Raw genomic sequence first — 25,005 nt, forward strand, 5'->3', positions numbered from 1 at the left:
TACTCTTTACCTCCAGTGTCAGACAGTGTCCAGAAAAGAGCTGCTAAATAATGCTAGCAGGACTGAAATGCCATTGAAATTGAAAGTGATCTGAGGAGAAGAAAATGGAACTCTTCTTTTTTGACTGGGTTTTGGTGGGGAGAGGAAGGAGGCGTCCCCAACTGTAGGTTTTTGTCTTAACTCTGCCTCTGACTAAACGTGTTTATTCTAAAATTTCTCAGCTATGCCCACGGGCTAGTCCCTGAACTTGTCTGTGCCTCTAGTCTCTCATCTGCAACAAAAACAGCAGAAAACAAACAAGAATGAATGAGTTGGAGCTGATGAAAATGGATGTCTTAAGTTGTTGGACTCCAGGTTATTTAGTTGTTATTATGTCACTGGCAGACTGAGATAAACCCCTAAATCAGAGAGCCTGTGGATATTTCAGAGTGACAAATGCATAACAGACTGTGATTTAGTGGTGCTGTGTACTATAAACTCTACACCGTGATTTAAAATACTGTAACATGAAGCCAGTGAAATACACCAGGAATACGCACCTCTAATGAAGACTTCATAGCATCTGGCCCTCCTCCAAAGAGTGCCTGGGCCAGAGCTAAAACCAAGGCTGCGGGCCACCCTCCTTACCCAGGAAAGAGAACTCCAGCAAGGATGCCCCAAGAATCTCTGTCACAGACTTGACTGAGCCCTAGACATTCTTACTGAGTCAAGGTAGCAGCAGCCTGGATGTGGAAGGAAAAGATGTCCTGAGGATGAGGGATGCAGAGAGACGCCAGGGATGGCAGAAGACTGAGGAAGCGTAGGAGGAGCGCAGCAAGGGTGACAGCGATTCTGAAACTCTGGGATAACATCAACTCGTCCCTGCCTTGCCCAAGAGCCTGGAATTGTACGATGTCTGGCTCCATACCACACTAAATCTGGATCTATAAATAGAGCATATGACACCCACCCCCTTAAGGTTTTCATATTCTTCATTGAAGAGGTGCAAATTATGTCAGCTGAAGCCATTTGAATATAGGCATTTAATACCGTCATTTGACTCAATATCTGTAGATGATGAAAATTTTGCACCTAGTTTTATGTCCCTGGATATGTTCTGGTTTCTCCTGGTTTATAGTCTATGGGAATTTGTATAGAATTTGTATCCTCCTGTTGTGTGAAAATTGTATAAATCTTAATTATGTTGAATTGGTTCATAGTGCTTTTCAGCTCTACTATGTCCTTCTACTTTTCTATTCATTCTATGAATTTTTGAGAGTTTGGTATTGAAACTCCAAATAAACATCTTAATTTATCTACTTAAAAAATAATTGCAATATATATGGGAACTATATGTAACTTTGTTATGTTTAAAAAAACTGGTGAGAATGGCAAAAATAAATAAATACAATCATTTGAATAGGGACCATTACATCTATGAATCTGAATTATGTAACACCATGAGTCCCAGGAGATTCAGTCTCAAGAGATTCTTTTAGTTTTGTCTTCATGGTATGTCATTATGCAAAAGCATAGAATTAATTTATTCAGAAATATTCATTGAGGTTTATCAATGTTCTCAGTCCCAGGGACCCAAACATCCCTGTGAGGAAATGTACCTCTCTTCAACTTTTGAAGCACCATGCTCCCAGCTGCTACTACAATCAGTTTAATGAATGAGTGTGTTGATTATTAACAGTAAATTAATTGAGTATTAATACTTAGTTATGACTAATGTTCATTTAGCTGTAGTTGTAAATAGTTATTGCAACGCTGTTATGTGTGAGCTAGTGAAGGACAAGGGAGCTGGCATGCTGCAGTCCATGAGGTCACGAAGAGTTGACTGAACAACAACAAATTCTGTGTCAGGTGCTGGTCTGTATGCTGGGGTTTCAGTGTGATTGAAATAGCCCTAACTGAATGTGTATTTTGATGGAGAGACACTGGTAATATACAAAGTAAATTGTTCAAATGTAAAGCTTGCTGGATGATAAAGGCATATTTTTGTAGGTTCTTTCTGGAAATTTTCTAGTTTTAAAATTAAAAAAAAGAACACCTCTTTAATCTCTGAGAATAAGGAGACCTCACGTAAATGGGACTAGATTAGGAGCTCACTAGATGAAGTGAGGGAGGAGGGAGTGAACCCATTTTAGGAAGAGAGAACAGGTACGGAGCGGGTATGCAGTCCTGGTGGTGAGACAGCATCAGCTGTACAAAAGATGAAGCTCCTTTTCAGAGGTTCCAAGAACATCTAAGTGTTTCTGGGTAAGTCACCCAGATTATTTAGATTAGGACACTATTTTCCTATTTCAAATTCTGAGCTTTCATTTATTGATATTCCTGGGCACTGATGTATGTCCAAGTGCACTCAGAGGTTTCATTCCTATTAAGACGATGCTTTATATATGGGAGTCAGGTGACTGTCTCAGTCTGATTCACAGCCTTGTGTCTGGCCCACCACAATCAGTATTTTGGGGGGAGCCTAAGCCTGTATTTTCAAGAAGCCTTTCCATGAGATACTCATATTCCTGACGTTTGAGAACCTCTGCCTTAGGATGTGTGTGTGTTAGCCACTCAGTTGTGTCCAACTCTTTGTGATCCCATGTGCTATAGCCCCACCAGGCTCCTCTGTCCATGGAATTCTCCAGGCAAGAATACTGGAGTGGACTGCCGTTTCCTCCTCCAGTGCCTTAGGACAGCAGGGTCTGATTCTTCCCAAACTCTTAAAACCTCTTCAAAGGCGGCTTGCTAAGTGCATGTTGTTATCTATCATTCAGTAAATGTTACACCACTCTGTGTCTCCATTAATCCACTTCCCCAATGTTGTTGAGAATCTTTCCAAAACAATAAGCACTGGTCCAACACTTGAAAAAAATTCACTGGGAAATACACCCAACAAAAGCAGATACTCTGGTGCTCAATCTGATGCTGCGTGTTTTGATGAAAGGATAATGACCAAAAGATTGCATTAATGCACAATCAAGTTAGAAGAACTCAAGGATTCCTTCATAATTCTCACTAATGAAAGCTGTCCTGCATCAGGATCAGGTTTCAATATGAAGGACAACCACATGTGTGGTGCCTGCATGCGTGCTAAGAAGCTTCAGTCCTATCCAAGTCTTTGTGACCCCATGTGACCCCAGGGGAGCCCACTAGGCTCCTCTGTCCATGGGATTCTCCAGGCAAGAATACTGGAGTGGGTTGCCATGCCCTCCTCCACCCACAAATATATGCTTATTAAAAATTGCAAGAAAAAATTAGTTTCTACATAAGAATATCAATACATATCACTGTTATTTTGAATGAAAGTGAAATAGAGCCTTTAATTTGTTCTTTAAAATAAAACAGACTGATTTTAAAAGTCTCCAATTTAAAGTTTTATAAAACTCTTTTAGAAAACAAATCTGTAACAAATTCAACCTTTGGGGAAAAAATGAATGAATGAATTTTATCTTTATGAATTCTCTTAATAGTATTTTGTCACAAATCGTGCTTAGAGAAGCATATAGACCCTCTGACTCCGGCCTTTCTTTGTTAAGGCCACAATTTTGGCCTCTGTGAGGCCTCAGTCTTGCTTGGTCTTAAAATCCTGAACAAAACACCTCAGAACATGTTCACATGTGCAGTATTTCCCTTGTAGGTGGAACGGCCACCCGACAGAGGGGCTTCCTGGGTTGCATTCGGTCTCTGCAGTTGAACGGAGAGGCCCTGGACCTGGAAGAAAGAGCCAGGGTGACCCCGGGAGTGGAGCCGGGGTGCGGAGGACACTGCAGCAGCTATGGGAGGTTGTGCCACCACGGGGGCATGTGCATGGAGAAGCCCAGCGGGTTCTCCTGTGACTGCACCTCCTCCGCGTACGCGGGGCCCTTCTGCTCAGACGGTGAGTGTGACAAGGGTCCCCCCAACAGCAAGACCGACCCAATGTGAATAAAACCTCCAGCAGTTCTTTTCTTTGTAGCTCTTTAAAACAAAAATATTTCCATTCCTGAACATTTTTTGGGGGGGAGTGGGGAATTGCCTATTTTATGCCCATGACATTTCATTACTTAAATATTTGCCTCAGTTCTTTAAAAACTGTGTCTTTTAATGATAAACCTTCTAATAGTCACCTCTAGTGGTATAAAGTATCAGCTGCTCCATCTGCTCTTTTCTATCTACTGTTAATGCTCAAATAATACAGGTGTCAACAGCCAGTCCCATGGGGGCAGTTCTCATTTTTAAAATCATTACAAGCATTGTTGTTATTTTTGAAGATGGCCAGCCATGCAAAGACATTTGGGAAGCCTTGTTGTTTGAGCCAACAAATATTATTTAGCAAACAGGACTAGAAATAACTTTTCCATTGAGTATCGATGTGTGACAAAATAGAGATACTCAGACACCTTGTTCTGTGAAATGCTGACTTTCTGTTGGTGAAGTGAAACAGTGGACCATTTTTCAGCTGGTCTTGTTCACTGATCCACGTCATGGAAGAAGGGAAAAGCTGAGTGTAGCACTTAGTGTTCTGAACAGATTTCTGTGAATAGACAAACATTTGCTACACCTTCATAGTTCCTCATAGAAAATTGTCATCCAGTTTAATTCAATTGCTTTACTTAAGTGTTTCTGGACTACTGGACCTTTACCTGAAGGAGACTAACGAAAATTGGCCTCAAACTGAAGCGATCCCTGCTTTGCAATGAAAACATTTGGGGTTGTTTAAAGGAAAGTTGGCCAAAACGAACTCTTCAAATCATCTACTTTCTATCAGGAATAACTTATCGTTTAAAATCAACCTTGGGTAATCAACCACTGCTTCTGTCTTTCTATAATTCTCCTGTTTAAAGTTAGAACTAAGACCGTGTCTTTACAAGAGCATGTCTTTATTTTCTGAATCTAAATGATTTCCAGGTCATCTTGCAAAGTGTAATTGGGAATGTTATTCTGCATCCACATAGTATATAGGATTTAAAACGAATATTATAGATAGTAAAAATAAACAGACAAAACCCCTAAAGCCCTGAGTGGAGATGTTGCCACATTATCCATGCGGATCACCTGCAGCTTGCATTCAACAACCGCCCTGTATGGTGAGGAAGGGAAGAGCTCCGGAATCCCAAACTAGTTGCCCCTTCCACCATCCTCTTCATTTTTATACAAATATATTTGTGTGTGTGTGTGTATGAATTTCGGATATTAATCCTAAATTAATAAATACTAATCCTAAATGAATAAATCCTAAGTATTAAAGTCATTTATGTAAGTAAAATGATTTTTTAAAATTTGGATAGTTATTTTTTAAATTTAAAAAGTATCATAACTGAGACCATGGAATAATCCTTGGTCTTCAATTTTTTTAAACATAAAGCATACTTATCATTTCAGAGATTTCTGCCTATTTTGGATCTGGCTCATCTGTGATTTACAATTTTCAAGAAAATTACTCCTTAAGTAAGAATTCCAGCTCCCACGCGGCTTCGTTTCATGGTGACACCAGGCTGAGCAGGGAAACGATCAAGTTTAGCTTCCGCACAACACGGACGCCAAGCCTGCTGCTCTATCTGAGTTCCTTTTATAAAGAGTACCTTTCAGTTATCCTCGCCAAAAACGGTGAGTGCTGTTCAGATGAGAGAAAATACTATCAGAGCATTAGATCCGTAATAATATGGATACTTCTCATGTTCTTGCTTCTCAGACTACAAACAGGAAAAAAATAAACGTGCCTGTTTGATGTATTCAGTTTTGTTTTTTCAGTGCTGTCCTGTAAATTTAATCTAAAAGGATTATTTAAAATACTTAAAATGTCTTTATAGCCATATAGCTTTGGTAATTTAACATATTTTGTGTGAATTTTTAATTTATGTAGATAAAATATTTATTATAAATATTTTATATAAATACATAAATTTTGTATAAAATTTTTCCTTCAAATCGAAGTAGAGAAGTTTTGAGAGAATGTTAACCAATTAGCATTATGTATAAGAAGATGTCCATAAAATAGTCTCTTGGTTCTGATTTTCGGCAATAAAGTAGTGATGGGAAATGCTAGCACACCAGTGCAGGATGGTGGTGTGTGGTTTAGCACGTGTGTGCTACGGAGACCCACTTACTGTTGTTGTTCTCGTCCCTTTATCTGGGTTACAGATAAAAAACTTTATGAATAAACTGTCTGGGTGAGGAAAACGAAGGAACATACAAACATGCAGATATATCATTTCAACTAAATCAAATATGGCCCAAGGGCACTGAACACCAAATTTTAAAAAATATCGTTCAATAAGTATATTTCTCCTTACAATATATGTTTTGAGCTTGAAGTTTTTCTACATATATTTGTTAAACTGAAAGATATCCTGTGAAGTAGATTTACTGACATCTTTGCAGGCAATTAAATGAGTAGTATTAACTCTAATAGTAAGTTTGGCTTAAAACTATTCATCTCACCCTAATTTCATTCCAAACTCCATAACCATGACCACTTGAAAAATATTCCTTATCTTTAGTAAAACTGTATTTGATAATAATAATTCCACTCATCAGTTGCATTTCAGGAATGGTAGGCATATTTTTTGAAAGATGAATTACAGAAATAGAAAGTTACTGCAATATTCCACAGTAGTTTGACATTTCATAATATATTAAACCTTATTATTTTAAGTCAGAGGCTAGTACAAAGATTTGCATATGCTTAATTAAATATTTGACAAATTAAATATTTGCAAGAAAAAGCCTGCTTATTTGCAGCATATTTGCTCTTAATTTTGGGAAAATAGTACAATTTCACATGGAAACTGACTTCTAGGAATTATGATGAAAGTGTACAGCCAAATAAACTGTTGTGAATTCTTCCCCAGGAATTAGTAAGTAACAAAAAAGGTTTTTTTTAAAGGCGTTTTTAAAAATACAATTTTAACTAAACTATAACTTTTCCCCTCTACTTTAGGAAGTTTGCAGATCAGGTACAAGCTAAATAGATATCAAGAACCCGATGTTGTTAACTTTGATTTCAAAAACATGGCCGATGGGCAACTTCACCACGTAAAGATCAACAGAGAAGAAGCAGTGGTCTTTGTGGAGGTAATAGAGAAAATACAACAGAAGCAGTGGTTACAAGTAAACTCCCCAGCATGACGGACCTGCAGCAGAAACTGGATAATGGATAGATTAAATAAAGCCATTCTTCCAGGGCCACCCTTACACAGATCATAGACCATCAAATGTGTTCAGTTTTTTTAGCAGTAGGATTCTATTTAAGAGATTAATAGTATTTGATACTTAAAATTGCCAAACTTTCCTATTTGTTTTACTTTTACTTTACTCAGGTGGGAAGTGCTTTTTAGTTTAGCGTAATCTGCTATTGGCAGAACTGTTGCTACTCTAATGAAGCCAGTTTACTTCAGATGGCTGTACGTGCAGCCATATTTCTTGCACAGAAATTAATGATCACAATTTCAGAATGAATTCTAAAATGATGTGAATTACAGCAGAGAAAGTTGAATTATTCATTCTACCAGCTTTTGAAGAAAAGCACATATGTTTCAGCCCTCTAGATAGAGGAAACTTTCTTAGCTGAATGACTCAAGTAAAAATACCCAGCTAAGTAAAAATATCAAGATGAAGATAACTTGTATCTTTTTGTGGGTTTTCTCCATTTGAATTTCTTACACAGTGGAGAAAAATAAATTGATATAAGGGGATAGAAGGTAGAGTGCACTGGTATCTGAGGGTAGCATAGAATTAGTTTAGAAAATAATATTCACCTGTATAAATGACTGACTTTAAACTCTGTTTTTCTAATCTTTGGGGCCATATTAACAATTGCCTATTTTATAATTTTCTTTTGTCTTCCTTTGCTTCCTGTCCTCAATGACAACATCCATGTGAATATTTGCATCTCACGTAACAATTTTGTAGATTGATGAGAGCATGAGGAGGCAAGTCCACCTGGCATCAGGTACAGAGCTCAGTGCTGTCAGATCCCTTGTACTAGGCAGGATTATAGGTAAGTAAAAGGAATGGCCTTTTGCCTAATCATGATGCATAAACATGGACCAGAAGAGTCATGTTCCAGATGCACACACACACACACACACACACAACACACACAAATTCATCATGCCAAAAGAAACCGCTTGCCTTATTTCAGTTGTGAAGTGAATGATAATCAAGGCAGAAACTGTACTTTCTCAGGGGTGTGTGTAATTGTGAGCTGGGACATTTTGTAAGATGAGCAAGCATCCTCCTTGAATAGTAACGCCATGCTGGTGGTCTGCCCTATGTCAGTCCAGCATAATAAAACATGGTCTCCCTCTCACACTTCAAAAATATCAAATAATTAAGGTATAAATAACACACCGTATATCAATCAGCTGCCAGACATATAAACCATAATCTAGTGAGAGCACTAGGATTAGGTCAGAAGAATATGGAGGAGAAAGCACTTGTCATTCTGCTGGTTAGTGAATATGCTTCAAGTTGTGGCCTGGATCCTGTCTATTTTGTTGAAGGCAGCGGCCAGCCACTCCTGCTGACTTATAATATAACCCAGTGTCTGTCTAAATGCCTTATGATTCTTATTTCTATCCACCAGTTACCTCTGATAGTAGCATGGAAATAGAAACATACTCTTGCCATTTTAGCATCAAAACATGTGTGCTTTTTAAATATTTGCCAACAAAGACTAAACGGAAAGAGGGGCAATAAATTTTAAAAGAGATTTTCTTTTTAGATATAAATGTGAAGTTGGAGGACTTCCTGTAGTCTGGTTTTCATTCCTAGTTTGATATTTGACATTAACCTGGAATATTTTGTCCAAGATAGTAAATGAAATATTTTATTTTTGACCTTTTCAGGTACTTGTACCTTGATATATCACTTCTTACATTCCCTTTACATAATGTTAGAATCTTGAGAATGCTTGATTAAACCTGTGGGTGAATGATCAAGATATTGGTTCTGAGAAGGTTAATACATAAGTTTACAAATATTTATAGTCTTTCTAGCATTGTGACAAGCGCCAATGTTGTATGCTCTTATTCTCCAAACAAATAAAGGAAATTGAATTGAATTGTTCTTCTAGTATGCTAGGATGGACATGAAATATATGTGTAAAGGACTACTTAGATATCTGGAAGCTTAACTGGAAAATCCCAAGTGGTTTCATAGCATAAACCACATAAATTCAACTATAGTAATAAAAAAGATCAAATAATTATAATAAATTTCAATTTCAAGAGTTTCTCAGTCTAGCAGGGCCTGAGTTGAGGCATTTTACAAAAAAATGTAAAATTAAAAGATTAAAAATTCTAACAACTATGCATAATGTTGATAAAATCATATTTTTGAAGAAATAGCATCTTCAAACTTAATGCCAGATTTGCTGATGAAAATACTTTGTGTGAATAGAAGTATGTTAAATATATTATAAAACAATTGGGAAACTGACCTGCATTCTATGAGGAAGATTGTAATCAAACAGTAGAATAATAACATTCATTATATAGATACTTGTTTCTCTTTTTATAATGAATATTGCAGATTAATAAGGAATTAAAGATGTTAATGTTTTTACTCAAGAATAGCATGTTATTAAGACTCATATCACTCATGCTGAAAAATAAGATTAAAGTCCAAGTTCAGCAGTAAACTTTAGAGTCTGAATCAATTCATTCTCCTAAAAATGGAAGTATGAATTTATTGATATCCTAAGGTGTGAATCTTGACCAAAGACTAACATTGCATTCAAATCATGTGTAATTCAAAGGAGACTAATAATTTATGGTCATATGGTGTGGTATATGTATGCATTTACAACAAAATGTTATGTAGTATATTATTATATTTTAATATGCTACATTAATTTATGGTAAAAATAGATGCTAAAATGGAGCTATTCATTTTCTATAGAGTTGGTCAATCTTGAGGTTTCTATGTTAGTTGCAGTCCTCCAAGAATCCATTGTCAAGACAAAATTAACCACGTGAGGGTTTTATCAAGGGGACACTTATGAAAGAGAACATGAGGAGAGATCTTGTCAGGACTGCATGCAAGCCTGCCTTCCAGTGAAGGAGAGAGAGAGGGACAGTTAGAAGCATCCTGGACTTCAGCTTTGTGGGGGAGCCGAGTCTGTTGGCCCCCAGAGGAGTCTCGTGTCTCCAGAGGGTGGGTGTGCCTTAGAGTCCCTGCTGTGGTCAGCTCTTGCCTGGGAACAGCCGTGGGTAGCAAGGCCCTGGCCCAAGCCTGAGGATGAGTTTCAGAGCCCAGTACCTGGGGCCCTCAGTCGATTCCTCTCACCCAGTTGGAGGTCTGCAAGGCACATTCTCCTGGCCTCATGCTAACCAACAGTGGTTCTCATTTTTATAAGCCCATTTGGTTCCCTTATTCATTTAGCACCTACGCTGTGATCACCTGTTGTGAACACAAGGCGTGCCAGTCAGCATGGCAGACGTTGCATCTGCCCTCACAGAATTTATGGTTAGTGGGCAGATAATCCTAATACACGATGTTCCTGTGTATCTAATTAAGTGTAGTATACCCTAAGTTGCTTGGGATAAAATAGCTCCAAATTACCCTCCAAAGTAAAGTAAGTTAGCATGCCGTGGGACCCCCCTGGCGGCCCAGTGGCTAGGACTCGGTGCTTTCACCGCTGCGGCCCTGGGTTCAGTCTCTGCCAGGGAACTGAGATCTTGAAAGCTGCATGGTGCAGCCAAGAAAAATAGTAAAATACTTATATCATTTATACTATCTGAATATTTATTTTAAGGGAGCAGAAAATAAATATTTTAGAGTTGTCATTTGCTTACATTTTCAAACAAACACTCAAGGATATGACCATCCACTGCCATTTCAGATGGACCCCAGAAACAAAGGGCATTCTTCCCCTGTTTTCCATACTCATTCCTTACACTTAGGAAGAATCATGGGAATAATTTTGGATCATTGTCACTATTAATCAGTCTTACTAGCAGGTGTTGAAAGGAGGGTAAATTTAAGAAATCATATCAATCTGTACTGTGATGACATGAAAACCATCTCTAACTCCCTACTATGCTTGAAATATTTGAGGACGCAGTAACTTTGGCAATAATAGTCATTAGTAGTTGGGAGCTGGAGTGAGAAGATCAAGCTCTTTGCCAAAGCAGCTCAATTCAGACACTCCTATCTTCAATAAAGTACATTACATTTGCTTTTCGTATTCGGAATTCACTATAAAGTGAAGCTCTGGATTCTATGTCTGGATACTTTAATATGTTAGGATAGATTTATGATTTATTTGAGTAAAAACTGGATGATTATTTGCACTCATCCTGAGCAGTAGCTTTTGTATATTGGAGGTGACTGATGACCATTAAAGATCATTTCTCTCTACTGAGGCCACAGAGCCAGGAAGTGCTCTTGGATCACTGTGGTGGGATTTGGGCCAGATGTAAATAAAGTCTGTAGTCAGCCAGGAACGGACATCCACTTACCCTGATGAAGAGCTTGAGAACAATCTCAATGTGTCGGGAATCCTTTATGTAAAACACACTTCAGAGCCCAGAGGTGAGGAAGATATGTGAGCCAAATAAGCTAAGGGCATTGTGTAAATATATCATGAAATGTCTCTTAAGATAATGGAGGGTTTATTTTATTTATTTTTTTTAAATTTTATTTTATTTTTAAACCTCAAACACTGTATTAGTTTTGCCAAACATCAAAACGAATCCACCACAGGTATACATGTGCTCCCCATCCTGAATCCTCCTCACTTCTCCCTCCCCACACTATCCCTCTGGGTCGTCCCAGTGCACCAGCCCCAAGCATCCAGTATCATTTATTTTAAAAGAGAAGTACCATTTGGAGAAAAAAAATAAAAAGTCTACTTTAAAATCACTTTTTTGTATTCATCAGGTTGATTTTTTAGCATTTGATAATTAAAATATAGACCATCTTCAGTACTTGGCATGACTTCATCCTTATCATGGCTCCAGTCATTTCCAGATACAGCTATATCATTTTGAATTGGCATACCTAGAAAGTTAAAAACAGCCTTTCTCCTCATGATACACGAGCATCGATCAGAAGTGTCATATTCTAAAATCAGAGAACACTCATGATGTTGAAATGTTTTATCTGATTTTAATTATAGAGCAGATGATAAGGTAGACACTGGGATTTTGTCAGAAGCACATATAATCACAAGTACATGCTCCAGGTGAGATGGGCAAGTGTGTGCCGTTGATGAGGATTTGGCTGTTAAACATCATAAAGCAGAGCTCTACTTACACTTCAATAGAGAGCAAGTGATAGAAGCCAAAACCCCAAATCCCAAATTATATATCAGCTGCCAAAACCTAGAAACCCTCAGACAGTGATAAAACTCAAATAATTTCTAAAATAAAAAGGAGAAAGCAATTGTTTTATTTCTTTAGTTTACTGATGTGCTTGAAAATGTACCTGCATCAGGAATAAGTGAAAAATAAAACCACGATCAGGGCCTTACAGTACTGTGTGAGTAAATTTATTAAAGACCAGGCATTGACGGATGAGAGCGGGAGAGGATGCAATTGACAGGAGTCCAGATACAGGACCTTCAGGGTGGAGAGAGGGCACAGACACAGCAGGGACATGGGTCCAGCCAGCCCAAGGTCTACAGCTCTGTCAGAGCAAGGCCAGTGAAATGTGAATTCTGCTCATGTTGTCTGTTAAGTATAACTGAGGGCTGGAGGTGGTTTCCATGTCATCAGAGTAAGATATTGCTTCCTCTAAATCATCTTTGTTGCTTGAGAGCTGCTAGTGATGCTTGTTAACGATGATTGGAGCTAAAAATCGTTCCTACAGTCCACTCCCATTTGTAGAGATGAGGACAGAGAGGAAACACTTCCTTCATTTCTATTCTTCCTTCTGAAGAGGCAGACAGTCTGACGTCATTTCTTTGTTAAGTGTGTTCAAAATGTATTAACTACTGAGGCCAAAGTGAATGATTCCTCAATCAGCTCCTTTAAGAGACCTACTTAAGCAAAGATTACAGAAAAAGACATCTCTCCACGATGTAATTAATCAAGGGAAATATGCAGGTATAGAGTTGTTTGGCTAATTCATTAAGCTTTTATTGGGTCACAATTCCACTGCATGGAAAAAAAAATATCTCCATTAAGATCGTTACATACTCTTGAAATTGCATAAAAACCTCTCATAGCATAATGTGCCCACATTTTGAATAATAACATAATTTAACCTGTTGCAAAATGATTGAAAATTACTGTTCTCAGAGGCTGAGTGATGTTTACAGCGACTACTTATGACTTTTGTATGTGAGAAATGTCATGGTGCAAGAGCGCTGACAGCAGAAACCGGTTGGTACATCCTGGTGGGAAGAATCAGGTTGCGTCAGATAAACTCCTCGAGGGTCAATCTCCCTCGAAAAAGTAACAGGCTGTGTTACATTGGCTTTGGTTATCCAAACTCATTAACTTTGGTTCTGAGTTCTTTTTTTGTTTGTTTGTTTACAGATTTATTTTTTATGTTAGGAAAGTTTTCTTAGTCTGAAGATGCTTTCCCTCATGGCGAGCAGTAGCTTTGGTATATTTAAAGACAGTGATAGTGGGGATCATTTATCTCTTGTGAGATGCAGAGCCAGGAAGTAACTCAGGTTTCTGCAGTGGAGACCTGGGCCAGAGGTAAATAAAGTGTGCGGTCAGAGGGAGGAGGATGTCTACTGCATCTCCTCAGAAGAGCTCAGGAACAGACCTCAGTCACGGGGATATTTTATGTCAAACCTGCTTCAAAGCCCAGGGGTACATAAGAAAGTTGAATTCAGTTGCTTAAGGACACTGTGATTTTGTAAAAGTCCAGTCAAATGACACTTCCAATGAGACAGGTCGTGCTGAAAGCAAAAGAGAAGCTCGGGTTACCCCGAGATGCCTCACTATAAATAGCTTTTACATTAATCAGTCCTCAAGGTTGTATCTCAGAGCAGTAGGCTTGTTGGCATATAAACACCTTTCATGAAAAGCTGACATTATCCGTACCGTATTTGCTGTCTGCTTTGCCATTTTCCTTTGCCGCTAACTTTTGTCATTGCTACATCCTAGTTGATGGTAAAAATATCCTGCTGGGTTTTAGCACCGAGTCACTGTACCATTTTCTGGCAAGCTTTCTTTATCTTTATGGATTAAAGGCCTTGCGATCCTTTCTTAAGGTGGCCCCATTTGCATAGGTATGGTCAAGCTACTTAGGTTTGTTTTGAGGTTTTTTGTTTTGCTTTGTTGTTACTGTTGTTCTGAGAGCCACAAGAAGTTTCATGAAGCACTTCTGGTTTTAATTGTTCTTCATTTATTTCGTATCCTTTCCAGAAACAGTTTCCTCTCTCTGGTAATAAATAGAAAAGTGCTTCAAACAAATTTTAACTCCTTGGTACTCTTTTTTTTTTTTTTTTTTAAAGAACTTTTGGGAGAAGATTTCTTTACAAAAGCAGAAGTCATTCCCTTGGTTGGAAGATACAGTTGAGGCTAATTTTTTAACAGGCAGGATCACCCTCAAAATCTGGGTTGGTTAGGGATTTTTATAACCAGAAACAATCTAAATGTAATTGTCTTATCAGGATTTCAATGAAGTAAAGCGATATTTGTCTTCAATTCCTCCACCTGTCCTGCTCTAACACTTAGATGTTGTTGATATTTTTGAAGTCAGATAAGAGGAAAGATAGATATTTTTGCTCATTGGCTGTACTAGCCCTGTTCTCAGTGCAGATATCTGATGCTAGGCATTGCTTTTAAGCAACTTAATGTAACTGCTGATTTCATTCGGACTCAATTCTGGGAAAATGGCTGCAAAATCCCATAGTTTCTTTCTCTCCAACTTCTAATTTCAACCCATTGAGTCTCCTGGAACAAGGGGGTTGATGGTCCAGCCCAGCTGGTGGGGTTGCCTAGAGGCTGCCAGTGAGACTGTGTTCTGAGACTCCCTGCTTCTGGTTGGAAGGGAGCCTGGGGACCAGCCTACAGGAGTCTTAGGGTAGACCCTGAATTGTGTGGATCCTGAAAAATGCTTGGCTTGCAGAGATCCCTGGACCCTGTGGGGAAAGGGCAGCATTGGAAACTCAGGGCTTCCATCTTCCTGCTTTGACTGAAATGTGAGAACTTCCTCAGTCCTGAAGTTTGGGCCAAGTTTTCTGTATCCCAAAGTTGAGCAGGTGTTTGGCCGGTAGCTTCACTGACAGGGATGGCTGATACACTGTCTACCTTCTCTGGGCGCCAACCACCTGAAGAGACAGTGATGGAGAACCAACCAGCAGATGAGAAAAACAGCCCTGTACACAACCCTTGATTCACCAGCAGTCAGATGGGAGAGAAACCAGAACAAACAGAAGTAAGCTATCCAAGGAGACAGTCCCCATCCTGAGGGAAAGCTAGCAAGAGCAATGCAAGGAGATTCTAGCCAAGCCAAAAAAGACCTTGAGGAACTAAAAGTATGATTTTCCCAGACTAAAAAAAAAAAAAAAAGTTGTCTTTATGGATATTTGAAATCATCCCCTGGAGAGCAAGTGAATGAAGCACTGTTGTTCAGTGGCTCAGTCATGTCCAGTTCTTTGAGACCCCATGGACTGTGGCATGCCAGGCTCATCTGTCCTCCACTATCTCCCAGAATTTGTGCAAATTCACCTCCATTGAGTCAGCAGTGTTATCTAACTGTCTCATCCTCTGCCACCTGCTTCTCTTTTGGCCTTCAATCTTTCCTAGCAACAGGGTCTTCCCATCAGGTGGTCAAAGTATTGGAGCTTCAGCTTCAGTGTCAGTCCTTCCAATAAATAAAGGGTTGATTTCCTTTAGGATTGACTGATTTGATCTCTTTTCAATCCAGGGGACTCTCAAGAGTATTCTCCAGCACCATAATTCAAAAGCATCAGTTCTTTGGTGCTCAGACTCTTTATGGTCCAGCTTTGGCATCTGCATGTGACTACTGGAAAACCACAGCTTTGATTCTGTGAACCTCTGTCAACAAAGTGATGTCTCTGCTTTTTAATATGCTGTATAGGTTTGTCATAGCTTTCCCTCCAAGGAGCAAGCGTCTTTTAATTTTATGGCTACAGTCATCATCTGTAGTGATTTTGGAGCCCAAGAAAATAAGATATGTCACTGCTTCCACTTTGCCTCCTTTTTTTTTTTTTTGCCACGAAGTGATGGAACTGGATGCCACAATCTTAGTGTTTTGAACGTTGAGTTTTTAGCCAGATTTTTCACTCTCCTCTTTCACCTTCATCAAGAGGCTGTTTAGTTCCTCTTCACTTTTTGCCATTAGAGTGGTATCATCTGCATATCTGAGGTTATTGATATTTCTCCCCACAATCTTGATTCCAGCTTGGGATTCATCCAGCCCAGCATTTCACCTGACATTCTCTGCAAAGAAGTTAAATAAACAGGGTGACAGTATGCACCTTTCTTGTATTCCTTTCCCAATTTTAAACCAGTCTGTTGTTCCTTGTCCAGTTCTAACTGTTGCTCCTTGTGTGAGTGAAGCCATGGACCCACAAAAAACAAGTTCTAAAAGAAATCAGAAGGGAAACTAAAGGCAGTTAAATGTTCATGCAGAGGAGGTTCAGCATGACTGCTCGGCAGTCCAGAAGTATAAAAGGGGTGAAACTGAACCAGTGGTTGCACACTCAACATATGGAATTTTCCAAGCTGCAGATTAAAAGGGCCCACCATGTTCTGTGCATAATTGATGAGCGAAGATACACAACAGGAACAATCAGATTTAAAAAATCCCTAAATCACAGGGAATCTTGCAAAATGTAAGAAAGAAGAGCCAGACGACACTAGAGTAATATGTATAGATGACTAAGAAAATAGGGCTGTGCAGAGTCATTCTTAAAACAGACACACAGAAAAATCACCTAATCCATCAAGATAAATTTCTGTTCCATATCCACTCCATCACACTTTCTAATTTACTTCTTCATAGCATTATCAGTCTTCAAAATTCTCATCCATTCCTGTTTCATGTTTATTGTCTCCCCTGCTAGAATGTAAGATGCTCGAACAGCAGGGAATGTGTTTCCTGTACATTTAGCTCTTAAAACAAATATTGATTGACCACTTGAAGTTTTAGAGCTTAATGCTTTTTGTTTTTTAACAATATTTTATAAGAGGTAGATATTTTCAATCTAAAGGTATAGGATTTTTAAAAGTTGCCTCATATCAAGTTTTTACCAGAGAAATGAATCTTATTTATTTACTTTTTGTTGTTGTTGTTGTTATTCAAAAGGTAAGATTTTTTTTTAAGATCTATAGACATGTTATTCAAGATTTTAACCCTGGAGAAGAAATATGAGAAGCACTGTTCTGATTATGTTGCTATTAAAGTATATTTCTCTTTATTTCTTGTTAGAGTTTAAAAACAAAACCCAAAACTCCAAAGAAAGAATCTTCTCTTTTTCTAAAAATATATATGTTTGAATGTATTTCCATCTGTTCAAATGGGTGGCTGCTGTGTGGTGGGACTGAGTTAGTTCTTTGGTTTACACACAAAGGTGATGAAGCACCTCCCGTGTAACAGATGCTGGTGTTGAGGGTCCCCTGTGTGCTCACAGAGCAGCAGAATGCCTCTCAGGGCTCCTTGTGCAGAGAGGCAGGATAGCGTGGTGGTAAAAACACAGCCTCCAGAGCTGGAATGCCTTGGTCTGAATACTGTATCCCCCAGCACAACAGGAAGGTAATATAATCTCTCTAATTTTCAGATTGTTTTAATATAGTATGATACACATGATGCTAAATATCTAATCAGTATTTTTTTAAAAGGCATAAAACGTGAATGAAAATAGAACATAAGGAAGTGTTCTTCAAAAACCTTGATATAGCAAAGACAGGTTCAATCAGAATTAAGTTGCTCAGAGTCATTTCAAGAATAGCTCTCAAGTAAAAAAAAAAAAAAAAAACAACAACAAAAAAAACACACCACAGACGATATAAGCAGAGTAAAAGAATGTGTCAATAATAAACAAAAGAACCCAACAGGCCTAGAGTCCAGTGCATGAGGCCAACAGCCGAGTAACCTCAGGCAAATCACTAAAATTCTCAACCTAAAGGGTCTTGTCTATGTGACTTAAATAGGTTATTCATGGCTCAGTTCAGTTCAGTCGCTCAGTCATGTCTGACTCTTTGCAACCCCATGAACCGCAGCACGCCAGGCCTTTCTGTCCATCACCAACTTCCAGAGTCCACCCAAACCCATGTCCATTGAGTCGATGATGCCATCCAACCATCTCATCCTCTGTCGTCCCCTTCTCCTCCTGCCCTCTATCTTTCCCAGCATCAGGGTCTTTTCAAATGAGTCAGCTCTTCGCATCAGGTGGCCAAATTATTGGAGTTTCAGCTTCAGCATCAGTCCTTCCAATGAACACCCAAGACTGATCTCCTTCAGGATGGACTGGTTGGATCTCCTTGCAGTGCAAGGGACTCTCAAGAGTCTTCTCCAACACCACAGTTCAAAAGTAGCAATTCTTCTGTGCTCACCTTTCTTTATAGTCCAACTCTTACATCCATACATGACCACTGGAAAAACCATAGCCTTGACTAGATGGACCTTTGTTGGCAACGTAATGTCTCTGCTTTTCAATATGCTAACTAGGATGGTCATAACTTTCCTTCCAAGGAGTAAGTGTCTTTTAATTTCATGGCTGCAATCACCATCTGCAGTGATTTTGGAGCCCTGTATGAGTTAAACACAAACATGCAAATCAAATTCCTTAGAATAGTGCCTACCATATAATAAGCATTCATAAATACAATATTTACTTTATTAGTTTTTTAAAAGGGCTTCCCTGATGGCTCTGGCTGTAAAGAATCTACCTGTAATTCAGGACAAATGGGTTTGATCCCTGAGTTGGGAAGATCCCCTGGAGAAGGAAATGGTTACTCTCTCCATTATTCTTACCTGGAGAATCCCATGGACAGAGGAGCCCAGCGGGCTGCAGTCCATGGGTCTCAAAGAGCCAGACATGACTGAGCAACTAACACTTTCACTTTAAAAAGAAAGAAAAAAATGCAAATGTTGGTGTCCACATATGTGCAGCAGAGGAAAGAGGGATCCTGCTGTTTTATGATCTTGTTGAGTGGGTGGATGCATCATAGGCTGATACCATTTGAATGTTAAAAACCTACAATTAATGCCCCTTGTTTAGATTTCATGCTTGCCAAGCATGAAATATCTTCTCCACTGTAAAATTATGAATTAATATTTTGACATTCAAACCAATCTCTGCCCCGCAGTAGTCCCATATTTACCAAATGCTCATTAAAATGGGGAAGGGTTATCTAGCTATAGGGAATGCACACTGTCTCGGTCTGAGTGATAGGTGGACAGTGAAACTGGGAGTAAAGGCAGCCTGGGGGGTGAGAGTTTTCACTGCTGGACATGAAGAAGTCGAGTCCCTAATGGCTTTGAGATACAGCCTCTTACGTAATATCTACAGGAACCCAGATCAGTTCATTATCAGACCCATTCTTGTAGAAGCTTTAATGATTTCCAGAGAGCTCTCAACGTATTTAATTAGCCATGCTTAAACACTTGTCTTCATTAACCTGGGATATGTCACCAGTAGTTGTGGAAAGACTTCGTGAATGTCTTGTAATAAAGACAAAAGCAAAAGGAATTTAGTAGCTGAGTACGTATTGCTGCTGCATCATCAAGACTTGGACTGTTGCACTGTGCAATTGGCTGTTTGCACCTTCTCTGTTATCAGTACTGCCACATCTCTTTGGCTTCACAGAACACAGCGATGTGGACCAGGAGACAGCACTGGCGGGCGCACAGGGCTTCCTGGGCTGTCTGTCTGCTGTGCAGGTCAGCCACGTGGCCCCGCTGAAGGCCGCTCTGCAGCCCAGCCGCCCCGCCCCCATCACCATCTCAGGACACGTGACGGAGTCCAGCTGTGTGGCCCAGGCTGGCACTGATGCCACATCTAGGGAGAGGACACACTCCTTTGCAGGTGGTGTATGGCTTTTCCTTTACCCAGTCACAAATGGCATATCCACTGCATGTTAAAATCTTCTGATGTTTCTGTGATGCTGTATTCCGAAAATGATTTCTTTTTCCTTAATTTATTTTTAATTGGAGATGATTACAATATTGTGTTGGTTGGGCTTCCCTGGTGGCTTAGATGGTAAAGAATCCGCCTGCAGTGCAGGGGACCCAGGTTTGATCTCTGGGTCGGGAAGATCCCCTGGAGAAGGGAATGATGACCCACTCCAGTTTTCTTGCCTGGAGAATTCCATGAACAGACTCTTAACAGGCTACAGTCCATGGGGTTGCAGAGCCAGACAAGACTGAGTGACTAACATTTTCACTTTTCCTTGTGTTGGTTTTTGCCATACGTCAACATGAAACAGCCATAAGTATTTGAAGTGAATTCTTAAAACTGGTTTTAACCTTTGATTCTTTCCTATTTCTTTTTTAGATTCTCAATTCTCAATTCCTTATTTATATAGGCCTTTGCATGTGGGTATTGCCTAAGTTTACATTTACAAACATCCCACATTGACCTCTATAATTCTGTTCTGATTTAAACTGTTTATGAGTTTTTAAAAAGTCTTCTTTTTACTCTCCTATATCACCCCATCTCCCTCTTTTTTGTCCTTTAATGTAGATCATTCTGGAACAAGAGATGACAGAGAACCCCTGACTAATACAATCAAAAGTGACTCTGCAGTCATTGGAGGTAACAGAAGGCATGAATGAGCTCTTCTTCAGTACTTAATATCATTGCTAATAATGGTGAATATTTAGCATTATAGACACTATAGGGCTGCTGGAAAGAATCCGCCTGCCAATATAGGAGATGCAGGTTGTACCCCTGGGTAGAGAAGATCCCCTGGAGAAGGAAATGGCAACCCACTCCAGTATTCTTGCCTGGGAAATTCCATGGACAGAGGAGCCTGGCAGGCTACAGTCCACAGGGTCCCTAAAGAGTTGGACACTGAATAGACAGTACATGAAGAATCTGTACATGTCCCAAGAGTTATCAGTGAATCCTGAGGTCAGGAAGGTGGTTTATTATTTGTATTGGATTGTCATATAGTTTTCCTAAATGCAGCTTCCTTGGAGATTTCCAGTATAAATAATTGATAATTTCACTGAAATACCACACTCAAGTATTAGTATTAGATATTCATTAGGACATCAGAGAAGGCGATGGCACCCCACTCCAGTACTCTTGCCTGGAAAATCCCATGGACAGAGGAACCTGGTAGGCTGCAGTCCATGGGGTCGCAAAGAGTTGGACACAACTCCTTTGGAGAAGGAAATGGCAACCCACTCCAGTGTTCTTGCCTGGAGAATCCCAGGGACGGGGGAACCTGGTGGGCTGCCGTCTATGGGGTTGCACAGAGTCGGACACAACTGACGCGACTTAGCAGCAGCAGCAGCAGCAGGACATAGTACTAATAATGAATATCATTTAGCTTTATAATGGCCATCTGCACTCCCTAGGGTGTTCTGATTGTATTTAAGGAAGTGTCATTTTTTGGTTTCTTGGACACATCACTGCTTCTGCAAGAATTTATGTAGCAAGTTGGAAAATTTTGAGATGAACATTAAAAACATGTGTTTATTGTTGCTTTAATGCTTAATAAAGTGGATTATTTTCATGGTTTAGATGCTCCTCTCAATGAATATTACAGTTGTATTTGCATTTTATCAAATACTAAGCTAATGGAATAAAAGTGGTTTATTACTTATTTTAAATTGCAAAATTAGCACCAAAAATTTTAAATATATCTTCCTGGCAGTAGAGCAGCATATTCTCTGAGACATAATTTATTCCAAACCAAGCCCCCACATAAACCTTTTTCTTCCTGATTAATGGTTTTCAGAATATTATTAATCAGATTATTGAAATGTTAAATGGTTCACCTTTTCTCCATATTCTGCAAATGATATAGAAAGTAAGCTATTATTTTATCATATTGCCAAGTAATGTGATTAGATATATACTTGAGCAGCTTATGTGGGCTTATAATTGATCCATTTGGTTCTCTACTTTTTACACCCTTACTTGTGTAGACATCAGCTTCCTTTAAGTACTTAGAATTTTATTTAGACAGAATAGTACTGATCAAAATTTGTGAGAATATTAAAATCCCCATTGCTTTTTTAGTTGTTTTATTTTTTGTCAAATTAATGGTGTATAAATTAAAGATGCATAAAATAGGCTCCTCACCCTGTTAGAAGAGTAGTTAAAATCTGCATGTGTAAAATAAATATATTAATATAGCATTAAAACATTAAATGGTAAAAACTCTAAATTTAAAGTTATACCATTTATCAGTGCAATGCACTCAACATTTCAAATTGGGACTCCTAGTCAAATAAATTGTCTCAGTCTCATAATGAAGAGGAAAAGTTAAAATTTTACATAACCTCCTGCTCGTTCTCTCTCTGTAACTCAGCTTGCTCCTTGCAAAGTGTGGATCACATAGGTCATGTAGTCTTGGAAAGTGGGGACTTACAATACTAGGAACCGGAGCTTATCTCACTCACCTTGTCCTGCTCTTTGCCATTGCCCAGCCCCTGCACACCTGCTTAATCATGCCTGTCCCTGTAAAGGTCAGGCATTCCCCTCCCCATCTTGACCGCTATTCCCATGCGTGCAAAACCCCCTAGTTTAAACCAGCCTATTAGCAGCTAGTGTTGCCCACTATAGTCTGCCTATAAAAACTCCATAACCCCTTTGTTCTGGGCTCAGAGCTTGGAGTGTTAACTCCTCTGTGCCTGCTGGCATAATAAACCTGAGTTCTCCAACTCTCCGAGTGTGGTGCTTGGTTTCTCGATTACTGGTTTCTGCAACAATAATGGTGCTTTTACTGTATATTTTCTATACACAGATAAATGTAGTATGAATATAGGGAGATGCAGATACAGAGTCATTGTGTAGTCATGCCAATGTTAGAGCAAGTATTTAATCTTTTTATCATACCTTTGGGCAAAGATTACTGGCAAGATTTGCAGAGTAAAGGAAGAAGTGTGTTTATAAGTTATTCTGTGTTATTCTAGAATGGAAGCAAGTTGTAGGTCATGTGTGAAATTCTCATTTGACTCGGATGCATAGAGCAGAGCAAGACTCTATGGAAGGTTTGCTGCTCAGGGTCTCCCCAGGGCCTCCGGATCTAGTGGTGCCTGCTTTTGATCACGGCAGGGACTGAGCTTCAGAAGCAGAGCAGCGGGTTGTGGCCATCTAAGCTCCAAAGGCCTTGTCTGGGATCACATGCAATTCATCTGCTAAATCACAGAATACCATTCTCTAGTGTGTTTCTCCATCTGCCAGCATTGTGGTAGATTCCTTCAACTGTTGTCTTCTTACTCTTAACTTGCATCCACTGTGTAACATGAGTTAGTCCATTTAAGTATATTCTAATTGGCTAATTCTCCTACGTTTTACATTTTAGGCAATCTTTTTCTTGAATCATAAACAACAAATAAATAAATTGGGTGAGGTGGGGAAATTGATTTAATAAGACATTTAAAACTGGTGACTCAGACACTAGAGAGAGTTTCTGGTCAGACTTCACATATATGAATGGTCAGATTGAGACAGCAAGCTATGTAATTTCATCATAAAAACACATTCACACAGAACTTCAGATAGTAATGTCACAGAATGCAGCAGGTAGTCTTATTTCATTTATAATATCTTTTTTTCTTTCCTTTTTTTTTCTGGTATATCATGTTAAATCAAGGTTTTTTTTGGACATAACAAACCCTGACATAACACTGTCTCTAATTCAGTTCAGTTCAGTCACTCAGTTGTGTCCAACTCTTTGCGACCCCATAGACTGCAGCATGCCCGGCCTCCTTGTCCATCACCAACTCCTGGAGTGTGTTCAAACTCATGTCCATTGAGTTGGTGATGCCATCCAACCACCTCATCCTCTGTTGTCCCCTTGTCCTCCTGCCTTCAATCTTTCCCAGGATCAGGGTCTTTTCCAATGAGTCAGTTCTTTGCATCAGGTGGCCAAAGAATATAAACCGTCTCCAATTACAAGAGATAAATCACATGCATGGAGCAAACCCATTCCAGAGCCCATCCCTGATTTTGTGTGCAGTAGCCTGCTGTCTGTGTGGGCTTCCCACTTGGTGCTGGTGGTAGAGAATCCACCTGCCAATGCAGGAGACACAGAAGATGCAGGAGATATGGGTTTGATCCCTGGGTCAGAAAGATCCACTAGAGTAGGAAAGAGCACCCCACTCCAGCATTCTTGCCTGGAGAATTATGTGGGCAGAGGAGCCTGGCAGACTACAGTCCATGGACCTGCAAAGAGTCGGACACAATTAAGCACAGCACAGCACAGCAGCACAGCCTACTGTCTACCTACTTCATCAGCTTTCTCCACTGAAATTGTTTAGGATCTCTTTCTTTAAACCAGAGGCCTATAACCAAGCAATAGAATACTGATAACTCATTACTTTCCTAAGATGAGAGGCAAAATATATGACAACAAATGGATATTCTGATTTCAATTATTCTTTATTAATATAACAAAAATAAAACAATTATATCCATTAGAAAATTCTTCAGATTTCAATACAGAATTCACTTATCAGATTTATGTTAGATCTGTCAGCAAGGAATTGCTATCCCTTTCAGATAAAGCTGACATAGCCAAAAATCAGCTTAGCCCCTAGCAATATTATTGGCTGTAGTCAATCTGCCCATCAGATCATGTACTCTAGAATCCATTGTGACTGATGAGGACCTTTGAAGTTTCTGCTATCCCTCTCAGATAAGTGTGTCATAGCCAAAAATCGGCTTAGCCCCTGGCAATATTATTAGCTGTAGTCAATCTGCCCATCAGATCATGTACTCAAGAATCCATTGTGACTGATGAGGACCTTCGACGTTTTGGTTTCAGTTGGAGTTATCAGAGTTGTTTACACCTACCTTAAACTAGAGCAAAGAGTCCTTGTTTTATGATATGAGACTCCATCCACCTTGCTGTTTCCGTTCTACTTATTTTCGACTGAAAATACTATGTTCACACCGCCACTGATTTCACCAGAAGAGTCTAAGCATGA

At 39.3% G+C, this 25,005-nt stretch overlaps 1 protein-coding gene across 2 annotated transcripts in view; it reads left to right on the plus strand.

Moving 5' to 3' along the window:
* CNTNAP4 (contactin associated protein family member 4) overlaps window positions 1–25,005 on the plus strand; it is a 283,423-nt gene that overhangs the window by 254,599 nt on the left and 3,819 nt on the right. For both annotated transcript variants that reach the window (XM_045163204.1, XM_045163205.1), the window contains 6 exons: window positions 3,620–3,859; window positions 5,344–5,568; window positions 6,902–7,035; window positions 7,873–7,960; window positions 19,706–19,924; window positions 20,582–20,653. In XM_045163204.1, the coding sequence (XP_045019139.1) occupies window positions 3,620–3,859; window positions 5,344–5,568; window positions 6,902–7,035; window positions 7,873–7,960; window positions 19,706–19,924; window positions 20,582–20,653 (978 nt within the window). The remainder of the gene's footprint in view (window positions 1–3,619; window positions 3,860–5,343; window positions 5,569–6,901; window positions 7,036–7,872; window positions 7,961–19,705; window positions 19,925–20,581; window positions 20,654–25,005) is intronic.

The sequence above is a fragment of the Bubalus bubalis genome, chromosome 18, assembly GCF_019923935.1.
Source record: "Bubalus bubalis isolate 160015118507 breed Murrah chromosome 18, NDDB_SH_1, whole genome shotgun sequence".
NCBI lineage: Eukaryota > Metazoa > Chordata > Mammalia > Artiodactyla > Bovidae > Bubalus > Bubalus bubalis.